At 54.1% G+C, this 18,582-nt stretch overlaps 7 protein-coding genes across 7 annotated transcripts; 6 read left to right on the top strand and 1 right to left on the bottom strand.

Annotated features, from left to right (window-relative positions):
- Positions 1 to 487: 487 nt before the first annotated feature.
- On the top strand, positions 488 to 2,289 carry A1O3_01775 (uncharacterized protein; the record flags this gene model as incomplete). Its single annotated transcript, XM_007731918.1, has 6 exons — positions 488 to 557; positions 624 to 704; positions 784 to 894; positions 959 to 1,285; positions 1,348 to 1,383; positions 1,433 to 2,289. 6 exons carry the CDS (start codon positions 488 to 490, stop codon positions 2,287 to 2,289), a joined length of 1,482 nt encoding a protein of 493 aa, XP_007730108.1.
- Positions 2,290 to 3,541: 1,252 nt separating this feature from the next.
- On the top strand, positions 3,542 to 5,340 carry A1O3_01774 (uncharacterized protein; the record flags this gene model as incomplete). The annotated part of the gene is made up of 2 exons (XM_007731917.1): positions 3,542 to 3,831; positions 3,909 to 5,340. 2 exons carry the CDS (start codon positions 3,542 to 3,544, stop codon positions 5,338 to 5,340), a joined length of 1,722 nt encoding a protein of 573 aa, XP_007730107.1.
- Positions 5,341 to 8,235: 2,895 nt separating this feature from the next.
- Positions 8,236 to 10,517, top strand: A1O3_01773 (uncharacterized protein; the record flags this gene model as incomplete). The annotated part of the gene is made up of 4 exons (XM_007731916.1): positions 8,236 to 8,239; positions 8,391 to 8,744; positions 8,839 to 9,621; positions 9,796 to 10,517. The coding sequence occupies 4 exons, from the start codon at positions 8,236 to 8,238 to the stop codon at positions 10,515 to 10,517; spliced, it is 1,863 nt and encodes a 620-aa protein (XP_007730106.1).
- A 1,284-nt stretch (positions 10,518 to 11,801) lies between these two features.
- On the top strand, positions 11,802 to 12,697 carry A1O3_01772 (uncharacterized protein; the record flags this gene model as incomplete). The annotated part of the gene is made up of 2 exons (XM_007731915.1): positions 11,802 to 11,829; positions 11,973 to 12,697. The coding sequence occupies 2 exons, from the start codon at positions 11,802 to 11,804 to the stop codon at positions 12,695 to 12,697; spliced, it is 753 nt and encodes a 250-aa protein (XP_007730105.1).
- Positions 12,698 to 13,674: 977 nt separating this feature from the next.
- Positions 13,675 to 15,054, top strand: A1O3_01771 (uncharacterized protein; the record flags this gene model as incomplete). The annotated part of the gene is made up of 1 exon (XM_007731914.1): positions 13,675 to 15,054. The coding sequence occupies one exon, from the start codon at positions 13,675 to 13,677 to the stop codon at positions 15,052 to 15,054; it is 1,380 nt and encodes a 459-aa protein (XP_007730104.1).
- Positions 15,055 to 15,194: 140 nt separating this feature from the next.
- On the bottom strand, positions 15,195 to 16,341 carry A1O3_01770 (uncharacterized protein; the record flags this gene model as incomplete). Its single annotated transcript, XM_007731913.1, has 2 exons — positions 15,195 to 16,135; positions 16,203 to 16,341. The coding sequence occupies 2 exons, from the start codon at positions 16,339 to 16,341 to the stop codon at positions 15,195 to 15,197; spliced, it is 1,080 nt and encodes a 359-aa protein (XP_007730103.1).
- A 395-nt stretch (positions 16,342 to 16,736) lies between these two features.
- On the top strand, positions 16,737 to 18,014 carry A1O3_01769 (uncharacterized protein; the record flags this gene model as incomplete). The annotated part of the gene is made up of 3 exons (XM_007731912.1): positions 16,737 to 16,973; positions 17,039 to 17,305; positions 17,358 to 18,014. The coding sequence occupies 3 exons, from the start codon at positions 16,737 to 16,739 to the stop codon at positions 18,012 to 18,014; spliced, it is 1,161 nt and encodes a 386-aa protein (XP_007730102.1).
- Between the last annotated feature and the right edge of the window lie 568 nt (positions 18,015 to 18,582).

Raw genomic sequence — 18,582 nt, 5'->3', positions numbered from 1 at the left:
CCTCCGCCTCCACCTCCTCCGCTGGCCTCTCGTGTCTCTCGCCCCGGCCGGCCGAATCAGGGCTGCATTTCGCCCCTGACCCTGCCCCTGCCCCCCTGCCCCCCTGCCCGCGTGCCGCCATGTCCGCCACAAAAACCCCAGCCCTTGGCGGGCAATTCTCCTCACCCACATGTCTGCCCGTGTGGAGTGATGGGTGATGGGGATGATTATGGGACGGCTACCGTACTGGGCTGAGAAACTCTTCTCTGTCAGGCGGGTTGAGGTTCTGGACTGATCCCGTCGCTTGTCCCTGGTATGCAGTTGCTCGGGTCAACTCATTGAAAGACTAGAGGAGAAGACTCTAATTTCAGTTGCTCCTTTGGGCCTTGTCGGGAATGTCTATTTAAGACAGGTTCCCATCGCATTCGCCTCGCGACACGACACGGCACCGTCAGCCATTTCCTCTTTGGATCCTTCGCCATAGCATACCGCAGCATATCCATCCATCATGGGGTTCTTCATCGTTCTCATCTCGTTCGTCGTCGGCATCGGCGGCTTTGTGTTTGGCGTCGACTCTGGTAAGCACAAGGACACGATGTTGGGCTCGTCGTCACCTCAACAAAGCTGACTGGGTTGCTTGCTAGGCATCATGGGTACCACACTCGGCCATGACACGTTCAAGTTGTACATGCTGGGGCCTACCATGAAGAACGCCTCCTTGACCGGTATTTCTTCACCTCACCACGCCTGCGCGGCTTGCCGCGGTCACGGTTACGGTCACTGATTTCTTTCTTCTCCCTCCAGGCGCCATCGTCTCCGTCTACAATGCGGGCCAGGCGGTCGGCACCTTCTTCACCGGGTACTTGGCCGACAAGATCGGCAGGAAGTGGACGATCTGCGGAGCGGCCATTATAGGTATGGAAACACATAACACCAGGAACCTCACTCGGGGACCTCTGCTGACTTGACCGACGCACAGCCACACTGGGTGCTTCCTTGCAAGCCGGCGCGCGGAACGTGGGCATGATGATCGCTGGCCGTCTCTTCGCCGGCCTGGGCTGCGGCATGATGTTGACCGTGGTTCCCGTCTACATCGCCGAGGTCTCCCCCCCAAAGAATCGTGGTGTTATCGTCGGTATACAAGGCCTGATGATCTCTCTGGGGTTCTGCATCGCCAACTGGATCGGCTATGGTGGTGCGTTTGCATCGGGCAATGCACAATGGCGCATCCCGCTGGCCATGCAGATTCCCGGGGCGGTGGCTCTTGCCATCGGATGCATCTTCATCCCTTACAGTCCTCGTTGGTGTATGTGTTGCTCCCATGGGCCGCTCGTATGGGAGCGTTTGCTAACGCATGGTACCTTTTAGTGGTTCAACAAGAGCGATACGAGGATGCTAAAGCTGGTTGGTCTACTCCCTCCCAATTCGAGTTCTATTCTGACATTGCTGCCAGTACTCATCAAGTTGCACGGCGACCAAGGAGATGACTATCTCGCCCAAGAGTTTATCCAAATTCGCGACCAGATCCTTCTGGAACAGTCCGCGAAGGGCACCAATTTTATGCAAGCCATCGGCCAACTATTCTCGCGACAATACATCCGCCGCACCGGAACCGCCTGCTTCATCCTCGCGATGGGTCAGCTCAGCGGCTCGACGGTCATTCAGAACTACCAAAACATCTTCTACGCCACGGTTGGATTCCACGGGAAGACCGCTCTGCTGATCAGTGGCATCTACGGGTTCATGGGCCTCATTGGGCAGATCATCTACATGCTGTTTGTGGCCGATCGATGGCCTCGCACTCGCACTCTGTGGACGGGGTCCGTCTTCCTGTGCGTGATGATCTCCATCTGCATGGCCCTGTCCGCAGAATACCCGGCCGGCACCACCAACAAAGCTGGCCCTCGAGCCGCCATCGCCGCCATTTTCATCTACTCGGCCGGCTATGCCGTCTTTTTCAACGCCATGGTGTGGGTGGTGCCCTCCGAGTTGTTCCCCTTCTTCCTCCGATCCAAGGGCCTGGGTCTCGGCGTCTTCACGAAAGCCGTGGTTGCGATCGTGTTGGCACAGGTCACTCCGGTCGCGCTTGAGAATGTCGGCTGGAGGTACTATGCGCTCTTCATTGCCACCAACTTTGCCGCCGCCTTCATCTACTTCTTCTTCCTTCCGGAAACGAAGGGCAAGTCACTCGAGGAGATTGCCGAACTGTTCGGCGACACCCTGGCTACCGAGCAGCTGGGACACATCAACGTAGCAGCCAAGGAGCCCGCCATCCACGAACAGATTGAGAACGTGGAGAAGAAGGTGTGAACATGCACACGTCGCGGATCTCGCATCTCACCAGGAAGATTTTATCTTTGATCATACGGAGGATAGATATTCCGGCATGGACCAGGGGTCATGAACTGGCTATTCTACTGTACCTTAGCGCTTGTATCCCATGTAGACTAGAGACTAGCCTACAGCTGACATTTACGCTACAACTTTAGAGGCACCTAAGAGGTAGAGTAACAAGCTGGCTGGTCTGCTGTATTCGGGCCCTATTAACCCTAACCCTAACCTTGACAGGGAAGGTATCTAGTGAACTATCCGTCATTTTCAATTTGAACTGCTGCTTTTGTGCGCCTTGGCGTGCGGCGTTAGCTGACGCAACCCACGTGATGTGAAGGCTTGGTGAAATCCCGTGACGGGCTCTCTCTCCCCACAGTTCCGGCTCTTTGGATCTCAATCCCTGTCCCGGTCCCCGGTCTTGTCTCATCTCGTCTTCTGCCCCCCCAGCTTTTCAACCTTCTCACTAACCCTCATGAACCTGTCAAATCAAGCCATGTCCGGATTCCGGACCACAGATATCCCTGCCGTCTGTCGGTCGATCGTCGCCTATGCTAGCTGCTAGCTGCTCTTGTGTATTGATACTCGCCTATATTAGCTGCTCTTGTGTACGAGTACTGTGATGCTGCCGATGGCTGCGAATCCCCCCCGAGTCATACGAGGTCGGTTGTCGACAAGTACTCCTCTTAAACCTAAGAGTCTGGTCTTGTCCGGGCGGTAGGAAAGTCATTCACGTTCACTGGCAATTTAATTAATGTACAACAAACGAGAACGTGCCGGGGCGTGCGGCACCTGTCGGTATGATGGCTCTCCTGCTTTGCTTCTTGCTTTGCTTCCTGCTTTGTTTCCAGCTTCCTTCTTCCTTCTTCCCATGGGTGATATGGGTGGCTGCTGCCAGCTTCTTCTGGGGGACATTGTACTGGCACGAGACATATCTCTGCGCCTTGATAACGCCCTTCCTACTTCCTGCTTCCTGCTTACCGTCAAGCAATACCAATGCTAATATTGGTGAGATGGCAGTGCCCGGAAACGCCGGTGCATCCCAACCGGATCCCCAGCACTCTGTGAACTCTGCAAGGCACTCGGCGTCCCTTGCACGCTGGCCGCAAGGTATTCACAGAAGAAATTGGTTGCTCCCGAACATGCCGTTGACACCCCGGATACCGCCTCGAGTGCTCCTGCTCCAGATCAAGCCACCTCCGTCCCCAGTTCCAGCGATTTCGAGCCCTGGGAAATGCCAGGTCTACAGCAGCAGCAGCAGCAGCAGCAGCAGCAGCAGGATTCACCTCATAGCTTGCTGCTGCCCTCAGAGCGCCATCCCCTTGCAGTGTCGGAGATTTCATGTCAAAGGCACTCGCCATTCACGCCTTTGAGCCTGCCGCTGAGAGATCTGGTCGATCTGTATTTCCACTTCGTCCACAATGGCCCCCACACCCTGTTTCATGAGGCAAGCTTCTACTCAGAGCTGGAGGCCGGATCCATACCTGAGATGCTTCCCTTGGCCATGGCCTCTTTGTCGGCAAGGTCAGTGCAGTCCATTAGCACGGTGTTCTTGAAAGTCCCAGTGGGTCGGCCATCACTGACCATTTCGCGTGTTAAAGATTTTCGGCGAACCCCTTCTTTGAGAATGTCGATCCGCGCTCGCGAGGTAGAAGCTACGCCGACCACGCCATGGACCTTCTCCATCGGAAAATGCTGGACCCGTCGCTTCATACTGTCCAGACGTGTGTCATCATCGCCCACTTCCTGGGGGGAGAGGGAGAAGTCAAGGGCAAGCACATCTACCTGGGTCTTGCACGCCTCCATGCGCAAACCATTCGGCTTTGGGAGATGCCGGCCCATTCGTCCATCATCACACGAGAGATCCACCGACGCACCATGCTGTCCGTCACCATGGCGGGCAATTGGAGTGCGGCAGACATGTCTACCCGAACACTGTCGCCTGAAGATCCCGAGAGCATCATTCCCCTCATTGACGATGTCGACTTTCTGGCCCTTGGTCCCGACAGCATGTCGACCTCGACCACCGGACCTAACATGCTGCAAGCCAACAAGAGCATGTGGGCGCAGATGGCTCTCACGATCGACATCTACGGTCGCATCTGTGATGTGGTCTCCGGCCTCTCCCACAAACGGCGAACTCTCCAGTCCTACCACGATGACATTGCCGACCTGGCCGCCGAGCTAAGCCGGTGGGGGGCAAGTCTTCCTCCCAACCTCACTTACACCATGACCAACCTGGCTCGATACGCCAACCTCGGGCTCGGCCGCACATTTGCGTCCATGCATATCGGATACCACCACTTCTGGCAAATGTTGTACTATCCATTCCTCAATCTGCGCCAGCATCAACAATTACCTCCTCAACTCCACGAAATCTACGCCGAAGACAAGTATGCCATGATGTGCAAGGAACATGCCATGCTGGTGTCGGATATCGCCAAGGTCGCCTTCAAAACCAGTGGCTGTGAGCTGGTTTGGTATCTCAACGGGCATATCCTGGTCGTCAGTTCGAGCGTGCACCTGCACACACTCTTGTTCAGCGAAAGCCTGGCCGAGACCGACATGGCTCGGGAGCGATTGATCTCCAATTTTGAGATCTTGATGCAGCTGAAAATGTATTGGCCTGTGACGGATCTATCGGTGTCCCGTCTTCGCACCTTCCAGAATAGCTGTCGCATGTCCACGTCAGATCCCTTTGTTCTCGACGAGTGGATGCTCAAGTTCCTCATGGAACACACAGCCAATGTACCACTCAGCAGGCCCATGGCTGAATACCCGCCGCACAAGGAGCCGTCAGAATCAGCGCTGCCGGATTTGCCCGACTCGTTGCATGAAAGAAGGAGGTCATCTCAACTCACGAACAGCGAGTGGAAGGGCAGAACCCTCGGTGATACTTCTTCCAGTAGCCTCAGTACCATTCTGCACCAAAAAGATATAAGCAATGAAGCTGTGGTTGAGAATGCGCTCTCATGGCTGCTGGGTTATGATTCGGCCGGCTCATTGGACTCCTCTCAACCGGGGTTCAGTTAGTGCTTCTTGTTGTTGATGAAGCGTATTGAACCAAGATTATCATTGATGAATGTATTGCACCAAGACATGAGGAGCGTCACTTTCCCCTTCAGCCCAGTCTCAGGAAACCCGCCTCGACGACTTGAGCCGATGACTCCTGAACTCCACCGGCCATGCCGAAAGACAGGAAACGAATGATGATGCACGGATGGCACCATGTCACCACCGATAGTGCGGGTGAGGTGTGATGATGTCCAGGAACCCGCCGATGATAATGGTAAGGACGATGTAGAAAGCAATGATGGTCTTTGGGCTGGTGGATTCTCTTGCACTGAATGACGGGGCAGCAGCATGGCGTCCAGGCTGGAAAAAAGGGATCGAACTGCAGCACGACTGGCAATGCTCGTTGTGACCACCAAAAATGAGGTGATTGCTATTCTCAGATGTAGTGTGGAGCTACAAGGTGAAAAAGTCGAATTCACTTATATTCTCAGGCTTCATTGTCGCCATTGGAAAGGATATCGATCTGAGAAAGGAAGAGTAAGGGGCCAATGCCACAATTGACTTACTGCACAAGTGCACAGGAACACGGCCCAGGTGATTGTGTGTGGTCCCACCCAGGCTGTCAAAGAGAATCATGGGCGTTAGTCGATCGAGGGATCGGAAGGCTAAGGCTGCATATTCCGCCGGCTGGACCGGAAACAAATGGGCCTTGGTCTTCGGTCCTTCAACTAATGTCCAAGATTCAACACCACATGGAAGATGGTGATTAATTGTGGGCGATACCACATGGATCATGGCTGATTAAATAGGGACGATACCACATGGAAAATGCCTAATTAAATAGGGGCAATACCACATGGAACAGCTGATGAAACAGGGGCGAAGGCCTCCCTTCTATCTACTTCCACTGTCCAATATTGCACGTCTAAGATTCAATACTATATCGAAGATGCCTGATTGAATAGGGCGAAGCCTCCCTTCCATCTACTTCCACTATCCAAAATAGCCATGGTGCAGCCTCAGCTCCCACGCCGTGATCTCTGTCCCTAAAGCGACATTACTATTGACGACCCTTTGCCTTTTGTGAAGTTGGCATTGCTAAAGCAACGACCGGTACAAGTAGTGGATTTTAGCTTTACACATACATAATTACGAATAAATACTGAGTAGTCGATTGGCACGATGCCAATGCCAGTGCCAGTGCCGGTGCCGATCCCGAGGAGTGGGACCCCGGTTGACATGTACAGGTACGGAGTACAGTAGGATTCGCGTAGGCGTGGATGTGGCATGTATGTACTTACAGTGCATACCTTTCGGTAAGTACGGAGTACCTAATATTTAATCTAGTGTGGTAGTGGTGTTTCGCCTTCCGGCATTGTCTGCTCTGCTCTGTCATCACGCGGGAGATGCTGAACCCAGGCCAGTGGAGCATGCGACGAAAATCAACGTGTCTGTGGTTAACATCCGCTTGAGGTGGATTGTCCTTGGCTTCATGTTGGATCTTCGAACATAGTACAGAGGTTACCTATAGGTCAGTACGGAGTACGGAGTACCTGATCCAGAGTGGTAGCGTCTTTCCTTGCGGGCCGAGCATGCGACGAAACCAACGTGCCTGTGGTTCTTATCCTACGTTTGTGCTTGAGGTGGCTGATCTTGGCTGCATGTTGATCTTGGATAACAGAGGTACAGAGCAAAAATACATATATACATATACATATATACCGCGTGCTGGCACGTCGATGGGTGCTACAATCTACAAGGACTCCATTCCACCATGCTCCTTCCATGGGCTCTAGTCGCAGGCAGTGGGCCTGGGCAGTGGCGTGGGCAGTAGATGGACGACCGACCACAAGAAGAGTAAAGGGCGCGACCACTAAAGAAGAGTACGGAGTAAAGGGCGCAGTATGTATTTATGCCATGCCATGCTCACAAGCTGGCCATATCCATGTCGAGGACTACACTATGCACTGCTCACTGCTCGGCTCACGGCTCACTACCTTACCTATGGATTGGTTACGCAATAGCTGTTCACTGCCCACGGCTCACTTCCCATATTGGTTGCGCAATACCTCCCCTACAAGCACGTCACCCAAGGCATTTAATAATATTCAATCATTAGCAATGGATGGATCCTTCCCCAGGTATCCCGGTGTCGATCCCCCCAAATGCAACCTCACACACGCTGTCTCAAGCACGCCATTGCTATCTCTATTTTCGAGTGCAACAAGATTCTCAAATCTCAAGCCTTGGGGGAATTCTCGGCTGCCCGATACATTTACATCTCCTCTTTCCTCTTGGCAGGATCGATTCCAATGGATGAAGTTGAGCATTGGGGATCGGGGGGTGTTCTGGCATGTTCGAAGTTGAGCAGGGTATTCTGACATGTCACAGTCTAGCCTAGCCTTGCTACTACATCACAGCGAGAGAAACTCTCCAACATTGTCAGAAAGGAGAAGCTCGATCTACTGCTCTACGACACGACGAATAAATGGCACTGGCAAGGAATGTAACCCTAGCCAGAGCTTGTCTCGTGGCAACACCTCGATCCGGTGTGTGGACAGTCGACTAGATCGTCGAGCTATGAAGCCTTTTACCTCATCTCGCCACTGGGGCAGGAGAGAGATGGTTGTCCGAGCCTTCTCGCCTATGCTAGCGAATGAGCGAACAAACGAACCTCTCTAGTCAGGTAAGGGTAAGGGTAGCCAGTACCGATCGTTACGTATGCCATCACATCACACCATTAGGGTTACACTTTGCCCAAGGGATACCAAGATATAACATATACCATATATCTTCTGGGATAGTATCCGTATGATGCAAGGTACTGACAGTCCTTCTGTCCTGGACCTAGTTGTTCCTCCCAGTCTCCAGTCTCCATTGGAACTATCGCACCTACACCCAAGACCGCCCACCATGTGTATGTACCAGGCTCCCTTTCCCTTTCTCGGCAACACAATGTCGATGTCGATGTCGATGTCAATGTCGTCGTATTGATACTGGTTCCATTCCCTTTCCCGGCAACACAATGTCAATTCCAATGCAGTATTGATACTGATCCATATCTCTAGCTACTGTGGGTAGTAACAATATCCTGACCGAGGTGGTCGCCACCCGTCCCCCGGCAAAGGTCGACGAAGCCACTCGCAGGGTCTCGGTCACTCTACCTGGCGACGTTGAGACGGCCGCCCAGCATACCCGACAAGCAAGCACGGCCGCCAGCACGGCCGCCAGTGAACACTTTCTAGACCACGATGACAACTTTCCCGCCCCTACAGAAGAAGAGAAGAAGACGTTGCGCAAGGTGGCTGCTCATGTTCCCATCACATCATTTGCCTTGTGTTTGGTTGAGTTTGCCGAGCGGGCATCATACTACGGAGCGAAGACGGTGTTTAACAATTTCATCCAATTTCCTCTACCAGCAGGTGAGTAAGCTCTACTATTACTATCACTATCCCCATCCCTACTATCTAGTCTATTCTCTCATAATGACACCCAATGACACCTGACACCCACCAGGCGGAAATGGAGCCGGTGCTCCTCCACGACATACGCAAAAAACCGCCGGCGCTCTCGGCATGGGATTGCAAGCCAGCTCTGCCCTCACGCTCCTCTTCACGTTTTTGGCCTACGTGATCCCCATCTTTGGCGGCTGGTTGGCCGACGTCCACACGGGCCGATACAAAGCCATCGTCATTGGCGTCCTTCTCGCCGGCGTGGCCCATCTCATCCAACTGTTCGGGGCCATTCCGTCGGTGCTGCGCAAGGGCAAGGATCACGCCGCACCGCCCTTCATCATCGGTCTGATCATCTTGGCCTTTGGCACCGGCATCTTCAAACCGAACATTGCGCCCACCGTCCTGGACCAGAACCGACACCAGAAGGCCTACACCAAGGTCCTGAGCAGTGGCGAGAAGGTCATTGTCGACCCGGAAGCCACCGCCACGCGGACCATGCTCATTTTCTACGGCCTCACCAACGTCGGCGCGTTCTATATGCTGGCCACCACCTATTCCGAGAAGTATGTGGGCTTCTGGCTGGCATTCCTGCTCGCCGGCACCATCTATTTCCTACTGCCTATCTTGTTGGTCGGCATCTACAAACGAACCTACAAGGCCCCTCCGGCGGGCAGTTCCGACTTGACCAACGCGTTTAAAATCATCTGGTTCGCCTTGAAGACGAGCAAGTTTCGTTTCTGGAGGAAGGACCTGTGGGAGAGAGCCAAGCCGAGCGTGCTTGCGACACAGGGCGTGACGGTCAGTTGGACGGATGACCTTGTCGAAGACATTGCCCGAACCATAGGTCAGTACTGCCATGTTGCTCTGTCTCGTCTTATGGTTTAGACTTCGTCTCCGTTCCATCTCAGGGTTGAGGCCGCAGATCCCATTCTCAAGTCCGACGTCCAACCCCTGCCGAGCAGAAGTAATACCCCTCCAGGCGAGGTGAATATCAATACTAACACAACCGCGTCTATAGGGGTTTGCGACATCTTTCTCTACATGCCCATCTGGTACCTCAACGACGGCGGCATCGGGTCGGTAGCGACCAACCAAGCTGCGGCCATGACGACGAACGGGGCGCCGAATGACCTACTGAGCAATTTCAACCCGTTGACCATCATCGTGACGGTCCCGTTCCTCAGCTATGTCTTCTATCCGCTGTTGCTCCGATTCAACATCAAACTAGGCCGGATCACTCGGCTCACGATCGGATTCTGCATCGCCACGCTCAGCTCCATGTTCGGCGCCCTGATCCAATGGCGCGTGTACAAGACGTCGCCGTGCGGCTTTCACGCGTCCACGTGCGACGACGTCTCTCCCGTCAGTGTGTGGTGGCAGGTGCCTATCATGGTTTTCGCCGCCTGGGGCGAATGTTTCTGCGCCGTCACCTCGTACGAGCTGGCGTATGCGCGGGCGCCCCCGAGCATGCGAGGTTTACTCACCGCGGTCTTTCTGTTCATGAATGGTCTGGCGAGTGCCCTGGGCGAGATCTTGATCCCGGCCACCAAGGACCCTTGGTTGATTTATATCTGGGCCGGGCCGGCTGTCGCGCTGGCGGTTCAGACGGTTATTTTCTGGTTCCGCTTCCGCCATTTGAACAACGACGAGTTCATGATCGACCATGAGAAAGAGCATCAAGAGAGTCGTCCGAGTGTGTCGGATCCTGGATCGGAGAAGAATACAATAGAGAAGATTTGAGATTGTCTGCCTTGCCGTCCTGGCCTACTGAAGTTACCTCGGCGATGGGGTGAAGATTAGCCGGGCAAGAATAAAGATCAGCTAGGCAAGAGTAAAGATCGGCTGGGTAAGGGAAGATCTAGCTTAGCAAGAGGGAAGGTCTAGCCGGGCAAGAATAAAGATCTAGTCGTGTAAGAGTAAAGATGTGGCCTGGCAAGAATAAAGATCGGCTAGCCAAGAGTAAAGATCTAGCTTAGCAAGAAGGAAGATCGGTCCGTGTAAGAATAAAGATCTAGCTGGGCAAGAGAAGATCTAGCTAGGCAAGAATGAAACAATAGACATGAAAAGGAGTGTGAATATAGATATCTCAACAGGTCAACAGCGGAGATTACATGTAGAGTAGCAACTTATTCACCAAGTCATGATCGTACAGTAATCCAAAAGTCTCCATCTCCGTCTCCGTCTCCTTCTCCAACGTCAGTGCCATTGAGAGAGCTAGAGCTAGGATCAGGGCTTATTGCAATATCAGTGCCATAAGAGACCATAAGAGAGCTAGGGTTTGGGTTCGGGCTCGGGTTAATCGCCGAGGCTTAGTTAGGGTCAGGGATCAAGTTTCCCATACAATTCGAGAACTAGTCACTTGCTTTGCTTATACTATGTGTGCTATATGGTAGTAGTAGGGGGTAGTCAACATCACATACAGTAGAACCTTATTCATCGAATACGTCTACTGATCTCACATTCACGTGGGTCTTTGATAATATACCCTCTGCCGCACATTATAAGATCAATCAATCAAGTTTAAGTCTAAGCACCGTACTCTATACTCCGTACTCTGTACTCTATACTCCGTGCTCCGTGCTCCTATCTCCGTGCTGTGCTGTGCTGTTCTGTACTTTTGTTATTACCTATTATCCACATCCATCCACATACGTTTTGCTCGCCGATGTTTCTCCCGAAATGGCTTAACGGGATTATTAGCTCGGGCGGCTTCCCCGCCGTGGCCGGCCCCACAGTCAGGCCGACCCAATTGAATTGGTCTAAAGTCCGTGCAAACAATAGCAGAGCCTTACCTTATATCCGTTACTGTAGATATAGGGTAGGTGTTAGGTAGGTAATATTAAGTATATAACCCTCAGACTACCTGTTCCTGTTCCTGTTTGTTCGTTCATCTCCTTCTCATTCTATTCTATTCTAGATAAGTGCTCAGATCTGAGATATCGTGGCGTGAACGCTTCATCGTACACACACACACACACGAATATAAAGTCACCTCTTTAAGATACACATCTTCAAATCTTCATTATGGCCAGCAGAATTGTGCTTGTTACCGGTAAGAGACCAAGCCAGAACCCTACCATACACTACCACTACTTTCACTATACTGCCTATACTGCGCTGTGCTGCGCTGGCTGTGCTTGCTATCCTGTGGCTGTGTTGTGTACTCACAGTGTACTCCGTACTAACATCTTATAGGCGCCAACTCCGGTGTAGGCTACGCCATATCCAAAGTGATTGCCTCGGCATCCGAGCACTTCCACGTCATCATGAGCGGCCGGTCGCTGGACAAAGTCAACGCCGCCAAAGCCGAGCTCCAGGCGACCGGCGACATCAAAGGAACACTGTCATCGCTGCAGTTGGACGTGGTGGACGAAAAGTCCATCGAGCAGGCAGTCGCGGCGGTTGACCAGCAACACGGCCGCTTGGACGTGTTGATCAACAACGCCGGAGTCACCAGCTCGAACCCGGACATTCGCACGCGCTTCCAAACGTGCATGGAGACCAACGTGTTGGGCGCGACGTTGGTGGCCACGACATTCCGACCATTGTTGCTCAAGTCCAAGAACCCATACTCGGTCTACGTGAGCAGTGGCGTCGGCTCGTTGCACACGGCCGCCGGCCCGGACTCGTTTGCCACGAAATTCCCCAACGGCGAAATGTACCGCGCCAGCAAGGCCGCGGTGAACATGGTCATGTTGGACGAGTGGGCCAGGTTCAAGGACCAGGGCTTGAAGACCTTTGGCGTCGATCCGGGCCTGGTGGTTTCGAACCTCCGTGGCACTAGTGAACAGGCCCGAAGTGCTTTTGGAAGGGCGGAGGATCCCATCGTCGCGGGACGGTCGGTGTTGAGTATTATCCAGGGAGAGCGGGATGGCGATACGGGCAAGGTTGTGTATAGAGAGAGTATTCATCCTTGGTAGAGAGGGGGGGGGGGAGTATTCATTCGTGGCAAATGGACGAGAGGGGGAGGGAGAGTGAGAGAGATAGAGGGTGAGAGTGGGAGAGTGAGAGATAGAGAGAGAGCCCATTCATCCTTAGTGGAAGGCTCGGAGAGGGAGGAGAGGGACAGAGGAAGACAGGAAGGAAGAGGGAGAGAGAGAGGAAGAGAGGGAGGGAGAGAGACTACTCATTCTTGGTAGATAGCTCGTCGTAGATATATCTCTCTGATATAGATAGATAAAGACCATTCATCTCGGTAGATGGTAGATGGTAGATTGATTGAATAGATCAGAAACAGACAGACAAACAAACAACCATCGTCACGGTGCGGACGAGGTTCGGCCTGGGCCAGGGCCTGGACTTAGGCTTAGGTTTAGGCTTAGGCTTCGGGCTCCCTGCTTTCAAGGTCCAGGGTCCAAGGCTTAGACCCCAGGCCCAGGCCCGGTGGAGACTTTGATTCCAGGGTCCAGCGTCCAGTCCAATGGCTGATGTAAGTATTTCCTGCAAGGCTGGTGAGGCTACAAGGCTACAGTGGTAGGGATTATCAATTACTGTGGCAGCACACACTTCCAAGGTTTCAAGGTACTATGCTATGTAGTTCCTACGACATATCTTGTCTACAAACTCTAATATATTATATTATGTGCACTCTGTAAAGATCCATCAGCACAGACCGAGAGCGGATACCATACGAAAGTCGCGCAATTACATCATGGCCAGCATCCGACCATATCCGGAGTATCAGACGACGTGGGACCTACGACCTGGCTGTGGATATTTAAACATGTATCATCAGCTATCTATAAACATGATGTAGGACCATTCAGAACATCAATATCATTGACTTGGACTTGGACAATATTTTACCTAACCTTAACAATACATCTCAACCAAATATCTCAACCCTAACCCTAGGAAGACAACCTCAACAACACCCTAACCCAACAACACCTTCGCCATGGCTCGACATTATCAGACCCTCAACCCCGCCACTGGCAAAGTCGTCCAGGTCTTTCCACAAATATCCGACCAAGACGTCCAGACCATCCTGAACAAAGCCTCCGACCGGTACGAGAATGACTGGCGCTTCCGCTCCGTGGCCGACCGGGCCAGTGTCGTGGCAAAGGCCGCCGCGATCCTGCGACAGAAAACCGACGAGTTGGCCGGCTATATCACGCTCGAGATGGGCAAACTGATCGAGCAGTCGCGCTTTGAGGTCAAGCTGTCGGCCGACATCCTGGAATACTACGCCACCTATGCCGAAGACTTCTTGAAGGATCGCCCCGTGCCCAATTCGACACACAATGCCATCATCAGCACCGAACCCGTCGGCGTTCTGCTGGCCATCGAGCCGTGGAACTTCCCCTACTACCAGCTGGCTCGGGTGGCCGGCCCCCAGCTGGTGGTGGGCAACACGCTGATTGTCAAACACGCCCGGAACGTGCCGCAGTGCGCATTGGCGTTTGCGCGAGTCCTCGAAGAAGCCGGCGCCCCCGACGGCGTCTACAACAACATCTTCTGCGGGTTCAACCAGATCAACACAATCATCGACGATTTCCGCGTGCGTGGTGTCACCCTGACGGGCAGTGAGAAGGCCGGTGCCGCCGTGGCCGAGCGGGCCGGGCGCCAGTTGAAAAAGGTCGTGCTGGAGCTCGGCGGGAGCGACCCTTTCATCGTGCTGGAAGACGCAGACATTGAAGACGCCGTCGCCCACGGCGCAGAGGGCCGGCTGGTGGTCATGGGCCAGTGTTGTGTCGCCTCCAAGCGGTTCATCGTGGTGGGCCAAGAGCGTGGCCGGCGCTTCCTGGAACATTTAACCAAGGCTTTCGCCAGTCTCAAGGTCGGCGATCCAGCCGACAGTTCCACCAGCATTGGCCCGTTGGTGTCAGAAGAAGGTCTCGACACACTACTCAAGCAGATCGAGTCTGCCAAAGCTCATGGCGCCCGCGTGGTGACGGGAGGAAAACGCATCGACCGCCCGGGCTTTTATGTCGAGCCGACTGTCATCACCGACATTACCGAAGACAACCCTCTGTTCCAGGAGGAGACATTCGGCCCCGTCGTCTCCTTCTACATCGTTGACAACGAAGAGCAGGCGATCAAACTAGCCAACGCAACCAAGTTCGGGCTGGGTGCCTCGATCTTCAGTCGGGATACGGCGCACGCCCAAGCGGTGGCCAAGAAGATAGACAGCGGCATGGTGTCGATCAATGCCACAGGACAATTTTCCGCAGAGCTACCGTTTGGAGGGGTCAAGAACTCCGGTTTCGGTCGAGAACTGGGCGATCTGGGCATTGGCGAATTTGTGAATCGCAAAATCATTCTGACCCGGCCGTAGACAGGAGGCCGACGTCGAATCTGGTAAATATCACGATTAAAATAGACAAGACCAGCGTGAATAGAGGATCAGCCTTCTTCTTCTTCTTCTTCTTCTTGTTCTTCTTCTTCTTGTTCTTCTTCTTGTTCTTCTTCTTCCTATCAAACCACGCGCTGACCCAGCCCGACCGCCCACTCAACGGCGGTCCAGAAGGCCCGGACGTCTTTCAAAGAGCGCGGCACGTCGTGGGCGCCATCGTGGACGAGGTGACGCACCAGACTCGGGTCACACACTTGCTCCATCAGGCGCGAGAGCGCGATCAAGGCCGGCTCGTCCCGATGGCCGACGATGTGGACGGTTGGAATGCGGACCCGGTGTGAAGGGGCCAGGATGGCCGGGTGGATGAGGCGTGGGACGCGTGGGACGTATGACACTGCATGTGAGTTGGTCTCTGAGAAGGTCGACGCCTGCTCGGATGCTGGTGCTGGCGTTGACTCTGCCTCGATCCCTGACTCTGACTGCTGGGCCGACAACGACGTCGAATCCAATCCCAAATCTGTGTCGGGAGCAATGAACCCGCCGGAGAGCGACTTGTCAAGGACCAAACCGAGGGATTCAAAGAACAGCGCTCGCTCCGGAGGTCCTGACATCGAGCTGTAGTCTCGTGTCTCGCTATGATGAGGAAAGCCTTGCAAGATGAACCGGTCGTTTGTCGTCAAGCGCGTGAGTAGGTCCGCGGCGAAACCTTGCTGAGGCGAGAACGCAACAATGGTGGATAGGAAAATGGCGAACTTGAATGGCGAGGATGACGACGACGACGGTGTCGAGCTCGGCGCTAGTGAAGAAGACGCTGGCATTGAGGATGGATAGGATGGTGAGGATGATGAGGACGAACTCGACTTCAATTCGCCGGTTGTTGTCCCCGCGTCTCGCAGCAGATACGACAAGGCGAGCGAGCCGCCCTGACTGAAGCCTAAGATGCCGTCAAACGGGCCATCGGTCTCGATGAAGTCGTCCAAATGCTCCAACGAGGATTCGATCTCGTCCGGCCCAAAGGCCTTGTTGAAGCACAGGGTCGGGCTGCTGATTGAGCCACGGAGGCCTGAAGGAGCATAGAAATGTCAGCTTCCGTATCACATCCGAAAGAATGGAATGAGACGACTACATACCCCGTGCCGGCGGACATTCATACTCGCCGTCGAGGAAGACGAACTCGTAGCTCGGATCGGCCTGGCTGATGATGGCGTCGAGTTGGCTGCGCAAGATGGCGCCGGACGTGCCGTAGCCGTGGAGACATAGGATTCGCATCTTGTCTGAATAGGCTGAACAGACTATGGCTGGGCTGGTGGAAAGTGAGGAGGATCCAGATTCTGAAAAGTCCAAGTGGGAATAGTATGGTTGTCAGTCCCATGCAGAAGTCCGCTCTTGCTCAGCATCAAACCCGATCAACTACCGGCCCCCTACCATCCAGCCTGGAGTATACTGTGACCTGGCTGGTCAGATCCAATGGTGTATTCTGACCGGGTCAAAAATGAGCCGTTGGCCCTGGGAAAGCCGCCGGAGACCAGATCCGTATCGTGTCGTATATATTGCCCGACGCAGTAACAGCGGCTTCGCGCCGGCGTTATCAAGTGGCTTTGGCACTCAGAAGAACGCGAGAGAAGATATTCTTCCGCCTTGATACGTATTGTCGCTTCTTCCACATGGCAACCTCTCCCCTCACCCTCACTGCGGTGGCAGAACAGCTGCTGGAAGCGAGCCGGCTTCTTGATGCCTACGGCGAGTCCAAGGGCCTCCATCCAGCCTCTTTTGACACCGAATCCTGGGTCGACCTGCCCAATACGGTTGAGAAGCATCGCAAAACCGTCATCGATCTAGCCCAAGACCTGAAGCGGCTTGCTCAGGGGCCTCGAGATCTGTTGTTTGAGACCTGCAATACCGTAAGCGAGGCCCCAACTTGACCGGACGATGCCTTCCAACTGGGGACTAACGAGCCAAATCAAAGTTCAACGACCTGGCGAATCTCCATGTCATCTACCACTTCCGGATCCCGCAATATGTGCCGTTGCAAGGAGACATATCCTGTGAAGAACTGGCGGTCAAAACGGGTCTAGATGAAGTGCTGCTCCGGCGCGTACTCCGCCACTCCATCATCAACAGGGTGTTTGCGGAGTCAGACCAGGGCCAGGTCAAGCACTCGGCAGCGTCGAGGATACTTCACAATGAAGCAGGCTCCATGGATGGCATTGGGTTCTGGCTGGAAGAGCTCTTCGTATGTCTCCTCGGCCACGCCCGAACACATTTTCTCAGACTGACGCTGGAAGCCGGCCGCACCCAAAATGGTCGATGCGGTGAAGAAATACCCGCACTCCGGTGAGCCCAACGAGACAGCATTCAACCTGGCCTTCAACACCAGCCGACCGTTTTACCTGGAGCTGGAAGCATCGCCCGAGCGCGCGCGACGGTTTGGCAGTGCCATGCGCTGGATGTCGCAAGGGGGCCGGTTTTCTCACGACTACCTGGTCCGGGGCTACGACTGGGCCGCCTTCGACCACGAGAATGGCCTCCTGGTGGACGTGGGCGGGGGCCACGGGGCCGTCTCGATCGCGCTGGCGCAGGCAACCACCCAGATGAAGTTCATTGTGCAGGACCTGCCCAACACGGCGGAGCAGGGCCGGAAACTCCTGTCGGCTGAGTTACAAGGCCGCGTCTCGTTCATGGCCCACGACTTCTTCAATGTTCAGCCCGTCAAAGACGCTGACGTATACTTCATGAGGTACATCCTACACAACTGGTCGGACAAGTACGCTGCGCGGATTCTCAAGAACCTAGTCCCTTCGCTCAAGGACGGGGCCAGGCTTGTTTGCTGCGAGTTCCTGCCGGGGGACAGAGCCACAACTCGGTGGACTGACAAGCAGCCGCTGTACGTCGCCCGCCTCCAAACAGGGTGGTCGAAGAGGGAGATGCTGACTTTTGTGTAACAGCAACATGGACATGATACAAGCCATCGGCTGGAACTCGATTGAGAGGACCGTGTCAGACTGGAAGAGGCTCTTCACCTCCGTAGACCGCCGACTGGTATTCGAGGGAGCCTGGACGCCAGAGGGTTGTTCGGTCTCGTTGATTGAAGCTCGGTTCCATTCAGGGGCCAATGCGAATGGTGCCGAGGACCGTGGTCAAGGCCAATGAACCAGCTAACTCTGACCCAAGGCCAGACCAATGGGAGGCTGACAGTTGGTCAAGGGAAGGTCGACGGATCTTACCACTGAAATGCCAGGTCAGAATCTTACCGAGGACTCTTGTGTCAGCAATAAAGAACAAAAGTGAGCTGTAATAGTTAGGATTGTTCCTGCCTGTGCATCTACAGAGGACGAAGTGGATGGTGCCCGTGCGGGATTCCGTTGCAGATAAGCATCGTCTGTGTCACCGAATCTTCGGCAAATGGCCTTCCGAGCTGACCATCTGGCGCCATTGTTCCTCTTGTCGTTGATTGAAACGTTCCACACGGGCTCTTCTAGCGTTTGGGGTCGATAAGCGAGCCACGGCATC

Source organism: Capronia epimyces, assembly GCF_000585565.1.
Source record: "Capronia epimyces CBS 606.96 chromosome Unknown aczIQ-supercont1.1, whole genome shotgun sequence".
NCBI classification, from domain to species: domain Eukaryota; kingdom Fungi; phylum Ascomycota; class Eurotiomycetes; order Chaetothyriales; family Herpotrichiellaceae; genus Capronia; species Capronia epimyces.
The sequence above is the reverse complement of the archived record's forward strand: the minus strand, read 5'-3'. Positions and strand labels throughout refer to the sequence as shown.